Raw genomic sequence first — 12559 nt, forward strand, 5'->3', positions numbered from 1 at the left:
CATCAAGGGTGCAGAACTGTACGGAGGATCAGATGGACAAATTGACGGAAGCAGGCTTCAGAAGATGGGTAATAAAAAACTACGCTGAGCTAAAAGGAGCATGTTCTAAACCAATGCAAAGACGCTAAGAACCTTTATGAAAGGTTAGAGGAATTGCTAACTAGAATAACCAGTTTAGAGAGGAACATAAATGACCTGATGGAGCTGAAAAACACAGCATGAGAACTTCGTGAAGCATACACAAGTATCAACACCCAAATCAACCAAGTAGAAGAAAGGATATCAGAATTTGAAGACCACCTTGCTGAAATAAGGCATGCAGACAAGACTAGAGAAGAAAGAATGTGAAGGAATGAAGAAAGCCTCCAAGAAATATGGGACTTCATAAAAAGACCGAACCTACTATCGATTGGAGTACCAGAAGAAGACAGGGAGAACAGAAACAAGCTGGAAAACACACTTCAGGATATTATCCAGGAGAACTTCCCCAACTTAGCAAGACAGGCCAACATGCAAATTCAGGAAATACAGAGAACACCACCAAGATACTCCACAAGAAGATCAACCCCAAGACACATAATCGTCAGATTCTCCAAGGTTGCAATGAAGGAAAAACTGTTAAGGGCAGCCAGAGAGAAAGGCCAGGTCACCTACAAAGGGAAGCCCATCGGACTAACAGCAGACCTCTCAGCAGAAACTCTATAAGCCAGAAGAGATTGGGGGCCAATATTCAACATTGTTACAGAAAAAAATTTTCAACCCAGAATTTCATATCCAGCCACACTAACCTTCAAAAGTGAAGGAGAAATAAAATCCTTTCCAGACAAGCAGATGCTGAGGGATTTTGTCACCACCAGGCCTGCCTTACAAGAGCTCCTGAAAGGAGCACTCAATATGGAAAGGAAAAACCGGTACCAGTCACTGCAAAAAACACACCAAAATATAAAGACCAATGACACTATGAAGAAACTGCATCAGCTAGTGTGCAAAATAACCAAATAGCAGCATGACGACAGAATCAAATTCACACATTTTGCTATTTTTCTAATTATCCTATCTGTCCTTTACCTTCTGTCTTTCCCTTTCTGCCTTCTTGGGTTAATTGAGTAGTTTTAAAATATTTCATTTTGCCCTTATAACTCAGCTGCCAAATGTTTGGGTTGGTGGGGAGCTAACCTTGCTCTTGAACTGTACTCCTGGCTTTCCACATCTTGGAAGATCTCTGTTTATCCTGCTGGTCATTGGCTTTGCATTTGATGAAGGCTCAGTGCTTCTCAGAAGGATCACTTTCAGCCCTTTGACCTGCTCCCAGCCTTCAGTGGACTGCTGCCTTGCACTCTGCAAAGGCCCAGTGTACTTGAAGAGGATCTCTTAGCCCTTCTGTTCTGTTCCTAGCCTTTGGTGTGTGGTACTTGTGCACTGGGTGGAAGCTCTATGGGAAAGAACTGGCAGGTGGATATGGAGTTGCTCTTTGATCAGGGCTCTTCAGAATTCTAATTCCTCACATCAGCAGCTAATAAAAGTTTCTTAAAAATTCAGCTGGTTTCTTCATGGTCCCATTTTTGGCAAGTTTATTCCTCCTTCTATCAGAGATGAAGCAGCTATGCATCTCTTTTTTGGGAAGAGGTCATCTGTATATCGAATTTATTTAGGAGATGAAGCAGCTATGCATCTCTATTTTGGGAAGAGATCATCTGTATATTGAATTTAGTGTATTTAGGTTTTTTATGCATCTCAGCTCAGATAGTTTTTATAGAAAATCTATGATTTTGTGACTTCCTCAACTTCTTGTTGTAGACTCTGGTTATTTTTAAAACTTGTAATTTAAAAATTATATGCCAATGGAAACACTCTTCAAGAATCTTACATGTAATGCTTATTGCTTAGTGGTTTAATGAATGACAACAATCCCTGAGTGTGGGAATAGTTGAGGTCTACAAAAGGTTAATGAGTAAATGAATTATGTTTACTTTGGGTATTGAGTCACTGGTACTGATCTGGCCATACACGAATATCCCTAATCACCCTTATGACTAGTAATACACATTTATAAGATGGTGGACCAGAGCTGGGCTAGCGTTGATTGATAAGGGACAGAAAGAAAGTATAGCGATTGATTATTCAGCCTTGCCTCATGGGCATTTGTACATCCTTATGAGTTAAGGTGAGATGCAAATGCATTCTTCATTAAAATGGCTTATCTGAATCATTTTAGAGCTGTATACAATAATTTGCTTATACTCATTAAGATAAGTTTGGTTATGTTGATTAAAAACAAAGCTTATTTTCTGCATTTTCCAATAATATTGTAAAAAATACTTCATACCCTTCTTTGTTTGGGTTTCATGTCTTCATTACATTCCTTTTACTTCGTATTATCTTTTAAGATTTTGTAGAAGAATTTCACTTGGGTAACTGTAGGCTTAAATGATGCAATGCTTTCTGGAATCCAGGGGTGACTGACACACAGAGGTGACTCAGACATGAAATGTTCAACAAAATTCTAAGATTGTCTTTTTTTTAAATTGTAAATTCTTAAACATTCATAAAAGTAGTGAGATTAGAATAATGAAATCCTGTGCTTCTAATGACTGTTAACACAAGTGAATCTTATTTATCCTATCCACTTTATTAAAAATTTAGTTATCTATTATTTAAAATAATATATTAGCTTATTTTAAAGCTAATCCCAGACATTATGTTTCATTTTGCATGTCTGTTGCTGTCTTGGTAGGAAAATTTTTAAAACATAAATTACTGTGACATAATGATATCTAACAAAGTTAATTAAGAAACTTTCAAAAGTTGCTTTTTCATGCCGTTTCCCTAGCTACCTATAAACACCTGGAAATTATATTTATTTTATATTTCTAATGTTATTCAAATGATAATATGCTGATTTCTAAAATTGCTTTTTTTTTCTGTTGCTCTCAAGAATATCCTAAACATATCCATAAGATGTAGGATGACCTATGAAAATAGTCTGGACAAACATTTATCTTGTTTATCTTATGATAAGCAGAGTTCTGAGAAGTTTGGTAATAAAGAGTTAACTTGGTTTAACTAAGATTTTCCTAAATTATTTGACACCAGAACCTATTTTTTATTTAACATCTGTTAGCAAAAATACATTTGGGGGAATATTGTTCTAGGCAGGAGAATGCTGCCTCTGAATAGCAAAATAATCTTTACTTCATTTTTATTTCAATTAATTAGGTAATTATTTGTCCATATTACATTATCATCATAATTAAGTAATTTTTTTTTGTTTTTCTGTAATCTGCTTAATATTGATAATGTGGTGTGACAAGTCGTCTTTCTCAGGATCTTATTTTATGAAAATCTTTCATCACACTTATTTTATGAAAATCATTTGCTGTGTAAGCAAATTAAGCATAAGCATTTTATGTTTCCACTAGATAGATATTTGCACACAAAAAAATAGACATCAAAATCCCATATAGAAAGCTAAATGCATCTATAGTTCATTGAAGAGGAAGCTAGAAATAAGATGTGTAGAAGTCAAAGAAATAGGGCCGGGCGCGGTGGCTCATGCCTGTAATTCCAGCCCTTTGGGAGGCCAAGGCGGGTGGATCACGAGGTCAGGAGATCGAGACCATCTGGCTAACATGGTGAAACCACGTCTCTACTAAAAATACAAAAAATTAGCTGGGCGTGGTGGTGGGCATCTGTAGTCCCAGCTACTCGGGAGGCTGAGGCAGGAGAATGGTGTGAACCTGGGAGGCAGAGGTTGCAGTGAGCCGTGATTGTGCCACTGCACTCCAGCCTGGGTGACAGAGAGAGACTCCGTCTCAAAAAGTCAAGGAAATACAGCTCAAATTATAACAGTGAATAACTAGATTTTGTTTCATTTGTGAAGAATTGGCAAATAAGTTTTAAATAGTTTCAACATAGGCAGTAGCATGGGAATTCTCCTACACTTTTATGTACGCTTAAAATATGTTCACTTTAAAAAATGTAAATAGTTAACAGCGGCAATTGAAAGCTAACTGCCCAACAAAGGAAACAATTCTCCATGTGTCCCCCTTCTCTGCTCACCCTGTGACACCTTCTCTGCTCACCCTGTGACACAGGAGCGACAAGGGACTCACAAGGCACTGGTGCCCTAGTAGTTCTGCATCTCATCCTCTCTCATACAGTTTAGTTGACATCTGCTCCCTGTCACTCACCCATACCCCCAACCTCACCAATCCTCCAAAGTGGATTAGTTGTTGCTTAGGTGTGTTTTGTCTTTATATTGCGTAAATATTGTGAAGAAGGCTCTTTCTTCTGTGGTGCTACAAAGATAATTTTTTTTCCCGTTACAGTCAAGCTACAACTTCAAGCAGAAGAGAGAGGAGTTGTGTCTATCAAAGGAGTGTGTGCTAACCGTTACCTTGCTATGAAGGAAGATGGAAGATTACTGGCTTCTGTAAGCATACTTTCTGTTTTCACACGTTTTTTGTTAGCTTTTATTGCTGTTAATTTACCAGCATTGTTGTTTATCAAATCTTTATAAAGGATTTTACGTGTATCATCGTCATAGTCACCCTGTAAAATAGGGAGTATTTTCTTTATTTCACAGATGCAAAAACTGATGTGCTGAGGGAGTAAGTAAAGTAAGAAAACACAGCTCATATAAAGTAGAGACTGGATTGGGCTGGAGGCATTCCTGACCTCTAAGTCACTGCTTTTACTCTGCAAAACTATTAAGCTATAATTTAAAAAAAATTTTCTTCTATTATGCAGTTGTTTGAAGATCATTGGGAATAAATGTATACAATTTTGATTATTGGTTTTTAAGTTTCTTCTTTAGAATGTGACGTACAAAACACTTGCAATGTAGAACACTAGTTGAGAATGTAAGCTTTCTGCCTGGTACAGATGCCGACTCTGCCACTTATGAGCTCTGTGTTCTTGGGCAAATGATTCTGAGTTAGTTCCCTTACCTGTAAAATAGAAACAATGATACTATCTCATTGGGATTTTATCAGAATTTAATTAGATACTACACATCAAGTGCCCAAATCAGCATCTGACACGTAATAGATCCTGAAAATTGTTACTTCTTCCTCACATTACTTCTCATTTACATATATGTCAGGAGAGGGACTTTTTTTTTTTCTTTTTTTTTTTTGAGATGGAGTCTCACTCCACTGCGCAGACTGGAGTGCAGTGGCGCAATCTCGGGTCACTGTACCCTCTGCCTTCTGGGTTCAAGCAATTCTCCTGCCTCAGCCTCCCGAGTAGCTGGGATTACAGGAATGCACCACCATGCCTGGCTAATTTTTTTGTATTTTTTAGTAGAGACAGGGTTTCGCCATGTTGGCTGGGCTGGTCCTGAACTCCTGACCTCAGGTGATCCGCCTACCTTGGCCTCCCAAAGTGCTGGGATTATAGGCGTGAGCCACCATGCTGGCTGTAGAGAGGAACTTTTCTTTTTTACATTTTATCACAGCTCATCAGGGGTCCTAGTTCCTGGCTAGTATTCTTTCCACTAGTACAGGCTCCCTGTCAACTTCACCATTATTATTAGAAACGGGACTGCATATCTGTTGAACATATGATGTATAAAGAATGGTGCAGGAAAATAAATATAAAAGACAGATCTCATTCCTATCTCCTTGAGGGAGTAGATAGGACATGTATGTAAATGTTTGTGCGTGTGTGTGTTTCACAGCTCTTACACCAATGCCACTGGCCAGTTATGACATCTCTATATAACCTCCCCACAGAAAGGATCTAATAGTACTAAGAAATTGTGGTATTTTGAGCTATACAAATAGTTTTTGAAATTTCTTCTGAATGAAGAACTTTGGATTTCTAAAAGCACCAAAACAAGGCTTACAGAGAAAAAGGGTATCTAAACTATCCCAATTTCAGACTGACTGTATGACAAAGATATACTTACATTGATATTACCAGTTTATGTGATTTTTGCAGGATAAATCACAAGTTTGAGTGTAGTGGCTCTCAATTTTGGGGGGAGGTAGTTGACTAAATTTTAGAATTCTCTTTAAGAATAGCCAATACTTATTAAGTGAAAGTGTGCCAGATGCTATGGTAGGCATTGAGCTTATAAAATTGAATATCAAATTGTCTCTGCCCTTAATGAGTGACAATCCAGGGGAGGCAGAAGTGTAAATAAGTATTTATAATAATGTATAAGGGTTTTGATATGCTACTTCTATATTTTGCATACATGCATAGTAATATAGGAAAGGATAAGAAGTATTATGATATAGGAAGCAATATAGAAAATGAGGTAATTACATTTTTCTAGAATTGGGGGAGATGACCTATAAGTAGAATTTTAGACGTTGTAAAGGAAGGAGTTCAGCAGGCAGTCATGGGGCAGAAGAAATTGAGATGAAGGTATAGATAACTCTAGGACATAGGACATGAAAAGGTGTGGATAAAAAATCTACTTGATGTATCTCTAGAATTACAAGTAATTAACTAATGCTGGAATGTATAGTGCAATGGAGTAACTAGGTGGAAGGGAAGGGAGAGAAGGCTGGGGAGGTAGATAGACTGTCTGCTGAATCTGTTGAAGGGCTTTATATACCACGCTGACTATAAGCAGTGGAGAGCCATGAAGAGTTTTAAGAAGAGATCTAATTAGATTTAAATTTGAGAAAGATCATCCTGGCAGAAGTGTAGAGAATGGACTTGAGGGGGCCAAGACTGGTGGAGAGAGATCAGTTAGAAGGCCACTATAATAGTCCAAGCAAGTCATGTTCTGATCCTGGCAATAACAGTAGGTCAGAGAGGAGTGAGGAAAGTGCTAGCACTTGTGATTGATTAGATTTAGGACTGAAGATGAAAGAAAAGTCAAAGGTGGCTTTTAGGTTGCTGGTTTGGGTGAGAAGGTAGACGAGAAAGGGGAAGGAAGAAAAGAGCAAGGTTTGGGAAAAGGTATTAAGTTCGAATTTAGACCTATTTAGTTTGAGTTGCCTAAGGGAAATTCAGGTAAAGATGTTCAGTGAGTAGTTGAAATTATAAATCTGGAGCTTAGAGGAACGGTCCACATTGATTGTTAGATAGATTTGGGTATGATCAGCATATAGGTGGTAGTTAAATTGGGGGAATGTATGCAGTTTCCTAGGTAAAGAATATAGCTCAAAACATCAACTACTTGGGACTTTCACTTCTTCTACTCTGTACTTGCCTTTTATTCTGCCAATCTATTGTCAACTCAAGAGGTGATGTAATAGTTTGGGAATCTACCAAAGTAGCATTTTAAATATCTCCCATGACAGTGAACCAATAAGTAATTTTGGATGACTGACATTTTATTAGTGAGAGGAAGATGAGTTTCCAACCCTCCTGCCCCTTTCACTTTAGGATGTGACAAATCACTATGCTTCTGCAGTAGAATTGGTTTGGCTACTGTCAGACAGTGAGGGTGGTAGAGGAAAAAAAAGGAGTTGCACACAACATTTGCTCCTGTTATAACTAACTATGGACAGCACTAATAAAATGGTTTTAAAGCTCCAGCCTTTTATATGTCTGTCATAATCTGGGTCAGTGAATGCCTTGAGATTAGTTGTTACCCTGTGGTGTTGTTGAGATTAGAAGATGCAGTAACCTAGTGCATTAGTCCATTTTCATGCTGCCGATAAAGACATACCAGAGACTGGGCAATTTACAAAAGAAAGAGGTTTAATTGGACTTACAGTTCCACATGGCTGGGGAAGCCTCACAATCATGGCGGAAGGCAAGGAAGAGCAAGTCACATCTTAAATGGATGGCAGTAGGCAGAGAGAGCTTGTGCAGGGGAAGACTTCTTTATAAAACCATCAGATCTTGTGAGACTTACTATCACAAGAACAGCATGGGAAAGACTTGTCCCCATGATTCAATTACCTCCCACTGGGTCCTTCCCATAACACATGGAAATTCAAGATGAAATTTAGGTGGGGACACAGCCAAACCATATCATTCCACCCCTGGCCCCTCCAAAATCTCATGTCCTCACATTTCAAAACCAATCATGCCTTCCCAACAGTCTCCCAAAGTCGTAACTCATTTCAGCATTAACTCAAAAGTCCACAGTCCCAACATCTCATCTGAGACAAGGCAAGTCCCTTCTGCCTATGAGCCTGTAAAATCAAAAGCAAGTTAGTTACTTCCCAGATACAATGTGGGTACAGGCATTGGGCTAATACAGCCATCGCAGATGGGAGAAATTGGCCCAAATGAAGGGGCTACAGGCCCTATGCAAGTCTGAAATCCAGTGAGGCAGTCAAATCTTTTTTTTTTTTTTTTTTTTTTTGAGATGGAGTCTCGCTCTGTTGCCCAGGCTGGAGTGCAGTGGCACGATCTCGGCTCACTGCAAGCTCCACCTCCTGGGTTCACGCCATTCTCCTGCCTCAGCCTCCCGAGTAGCTGAGACTATAGGCACCCGCCATCATGCCCGGCTAATTTTTTGCATTTTTTTAGTAGAGGCAGGGTTTCACCATGTTAGCCAGGGTGGTCTTGGTCTCCCAACCTCGTGATCTTCCCACCTTGGCCTCCCAAAGTGCTGGGATTACAGGCGTGAGCCACTGCACCTGGCCCAGCAGTCAAATCTTAAAGCTCCAAAATGATCTCCTCTGACTCCATGTCTCTCATCCAGGTCATGCTGATGCAAGAGCTGGGTTCCCATCATATTGAGCAGGTCTGCCCCTGTGGCTTTGCAGGGTACAGCCTCCCTCTCAGCTGCCTTCACAGGCTGGCATTGAGTGTCTGTGGCTTTTCTAGGTGCATGGTGCAAGCTCTCAGTAGATCTACCATTCTGGGGTCTGGAGGATGGTGGCCCTCTTCTCACAGCTCCACTAGGTGGTGCTGCAATAGGGACTCTGTGTGGGGGCTCTGACCCCACATTTCCCTTCTGCACTGCCCTAGCAGAGGTTCTCCATGAGGGCCCCAACCCTGCGCAAACTTCTGCCTGGGCATCCAGGCATTTCCATACATCTGAAATCTAGCGGAGGTTCCTAAACCTCAATTCTTGACTTCTGTGCACCCTCAGGCTCAACACCATGTGGAAGCTGCCAAGGCTTGATGCTTGCACCCTCTGAAGCAACAGCCTGAGCTGTACCTTGGCCCCTTTTAGTCACAGCTGGAGCAGCTGTGAAGCAAGGCACCAAGTCCCTAGACTGTACATAGCAGAGGGACCCTGAGCCCAGCTCATGAAACCATTTTTTCCTTGTAAACCTCTGGGTCTGTGATGGGAAGGACTGCTGCAAAGGTCTCTGACATTCCCCAGAGACATTTTCCTCATTGTCTTGGTGATTAACATCTGGCTCCCCATTACTTACACAAATTTCTGCAGCCCACTTGAATTTTTCCTCAGAAAATGGGATTTTCTTTTCTATTCCATGGTCAGGCTGCAAATTTTCCAAACTTTTATGCTCTCCTTCCCTTATAAAACTGAATGCCTTTAACAGCACCCAAATCACATTTTGAATGCTTTGCTGCTTAAACATTTCTTCTGCCAGATACCCTAAATCATATCTCTCAAGTTCAAAGTTCCACAAATCTCTAGGGCAGGGGCAAAATGCCACCAGTCTCTTTGCTAAAACATAACAAGACTCACCTTTGCTCAGTTCCCAACAAGTTCCTCATCTCCATTTGAGACCACCTCAGCCTGGATTTCATTGTCCATATCATTATCAGCATTTTGGTCAAAGGCATTCAACAAATCTCTAAGGAGTTCCAAACTTTCCCACATTTTCCTGTCATCTTCTGAGCTCTCCAACCTATTCCAACCTTTGCCTGTTAACCAGTTCCAAAGTCACTTCCACGTTTTTGGGTATCTTTCAGCAGCACCCCATTCCTAGTACCAATTTACTGTATTAGTCCATTTTCATGCTGCTGATAAAAGACATACCCAAGACTGGGCAATTTACAAAAGAAGAGGTTTAATTGGACTTACAGTTCCACATGGCTGGGGAAGCCTCACAATCACGGCGGAAGGCAAGGAAGAGCAAGCCACATCTTAAATAGATGGCAGCAGGCAAAGAGAGAGAGAGCTTGTGCAGGGGGACTCTTCTTTATAAAACCATAAGATCTCATGAGACTTATTCACTATCATAAGAACAGCACAAGAAAGACTTGTCTCCATGATTCAGTTACCTCCCACTGGGTCCCTCCCGCAACACATGGGAATTCAAGATGAGATTTGGGTGGGGACACAGCCAAACCATATAACCTAGTAATCATGGTGACTCTGTAAGATAATTGCCGGTGGAATTTTTCATCTCCTCAGGAGCACTGGCTGAATATTGATTCATTGACAATGATAAAAAGACCCATTGTTGTTAAAAGTGATGAAAACAGAAATTGCTCTATCTTCAAGTGTATCTCTGAAACTACTAGGGTACATAAAAAGATGAGACAAGTTAAAAGAATGTAGACCTGAAAAGAGAATTCTGACTTTTTCTCTTGGCAAATAGGTATTAAGCTTCCCAAACTGTTGATTCTGTACCATCAGAAATGTAAAATACTCAAAATAAAGTTTTCTAGTTTCATTTTTAGCTAAGCAGGAGCTTGTGAAAGTTAGTTTTAAATGTGTTTCTATCTCTTTGGATGTATTAACTCTTTCTGATGGAACAGATTTCCACCAAGTTGGTGCAGTAAGAATTAATTTACCAATGCTTAGAAATATATCACAAACACTCTGTAGAGACAAAGCCATGGCTATTAAGCATAAATTAAAAATTCAGGATTTCTTCATCTCCTTTGAGGAATGGCATGACCAAGATCCAGTTGTACGTTTCAGCTCTCGTCATACGACCTATTCCTGCCAAGTTCACAAGTTAATCTCTAGTCTTAACATCCAATTTGTGTGGCTTGATGTCATGCCTTTTCAGCAGCAATCCTGTCTCTTTCAAATTGTTCTTGGTGGGCTGTGTCAATCTTCAGATGAAAAAGTAAGCGTGCCCCACCTCAACACCAAAGATATGGTGTTGGTGATTCAGTAAGTGGCACATTTCTCTCCGAGTCAGATCCATAGACATTAAACTGTCAACAACAGCAGCTTTTGGTATGAGTTCAGTGTTCTGACCAGTAGCCATCATCTGGGGATGCAGATGTGCCTCGTAACTTGAAGAAACTGGGATTTATGAACTTGCACTTGCCAGAGGCATAGTCCTTCCCACTCTTCTACCTGGCCCTTTTTCAGACTACTGTGTTATGACACATCCCTGGTTTCTTCTCCATTTTACTCTGTGATTCCTGCAGTGATTTCTAAAGCAGTCTAGTTTCCTCCCAGAAAGAAGAGTGCTGTGGATACAAAAAACATTTTGGTTTTTAAGAGTTATGTTAGGTTGATTACCAATTAGAGTATGAAAAAAGACTAATTTGTATACCGTTTTTTCCCCAACACCTTCACATATTAATGGTATGTGTGTTTTCAGGTTACCGATTTTGTGTTGTTTGAAAACATTTCTTAAGGGTCTTTCCTTTCTTTTTGAAGCTAGGAAATAGGAAAATTCAAAAAATAACTATATTTAATTGCCAAAGCCTGTATTTGGAAGCTGAAGTTAAATAGTTCTTTAATGCACAACAGACTTCTTACTCCATTCCATAGCAGGATAAATTTTGTTGCTATGAGCAACAGAAGTCCAGAACAAATATTAGAATTGATGATTTAAGTGTTCACAAAATTACAGATTTTTAAGAAAATTGCATAAAGTGAAGTTAATTGTAGTTTTAAGTTTAAATCACCAAATGACCTCAATGTTAGCATTGGTATGAAAAAACTTTACTGATCTTCATCTGCCAGAAAGTTGCACATTGTTTTCTATATAATGCTATATAGATCATGATATACCCTGAACAAAATATTAATATCTCAGTATTAGAATGTAATTTGCATTGATCCACAATAGTGAAATATGAAAAAATGTATATTCTCTGAGGATATACATGTAATTTCTGTAAAAGTAAAATACATTTTACCTACAGAATAACTTTCTTAATTGAGGGGCCTTCACAATGACATGAAATCTATAATAAAGTAAAGTAGAGAAAATAGATATTTGAGAGCCCAATTATCCAGACTGACAATCTATACTGATGAAATTTGTGAGAAAAATACAGTAATTGAAGAGGAATATATATCCTTTTTAAGAGATAAAATACTAGAAAAAATACAAAGGTTATTGCATAATGAGAATTACTGTTCTTTTATAACTCAATCTTAAAACTGTTATGCAACCTATAGGTATTACAGGTTTAAGATCAAATTTAGGCCTGGCACAATGGCTCATGCCTGTAATCCCAGCACTTTGGGAGGCCAAGGCAGGTGGATCACTTGAGGTCAGGAGTTTGAGACAAGCCTGGCAAACATGGCGAAAACCCATCTCTACTAAAAATACAAAAATTAGCCGGGCATGGTGATGCACACCTGTAATCACAGCCAACTTGGGAGGCTGAGGCAGGAGAATTGCTTGGACCCGGGAGGTGGACATTGCAGTGAATCAAGATCACGCCACTGCACTCCAGCCTAGGCGACACAGTGAGATTCCATCTCAAAAAAATAAAAAATAAAAAGATCAAATTTAATTTTAAC

At 39.4% G+C, this 12559-nt stretch overlaps 2 protein-coding genes across 4 annotated transcripts in view; one reads left to right on the forward strand and one right to left on the reverse strand.

Moving 5' to 3' along the window:
* Positions 1-12559, forward strand: part of FGF2 (fibroblast growth factor 2) — a 65299-nt gene that overhangs the window by 45208 nt on the left and 7532 nt on the right. The window contains 1 exon segment of the mRNA NM_001110241.1: positions 4329-4432. Coding sequence (NP_001103711.1) covers positions 4329-4432 — 104 coding nt within the window.
* NUDT6 (nudix hydrolase 6) overlaps positions 9887-12559 on the reverse strand; it is a 40367-nt gene continuing 37694 nt past the window's right edge. For 2 of the 3 annotated variants that reach the window (XM_517426.9, XM_063809834.1), the window contains one exon: positions 9887-11268. The gene's annotated coding sequence lies outside the window, so the exon portion shown is untranslated. Of the gene's footprint in view, positions 11269-12394; positions 12518-12559 lie in introns of all 3 variants that reach the window. The other variant, XM_063809833.1, reaches the window with a different exon arrangement.

This window comes from Pan troglodytes, chromosome 3, assembly GCF_028858775.2.
Source record: "Pan troglodytes isolate AG18354 chromosome 3, NHGRI_mPanTro3-v2.0_pri, whole genome shotgun sequence".
Taxonomy (NCBI): Eukaryota; Metazoa; Chordata; class Mammalia; order Primates; family Hominidae; genus Pan; species Pan troglodytes.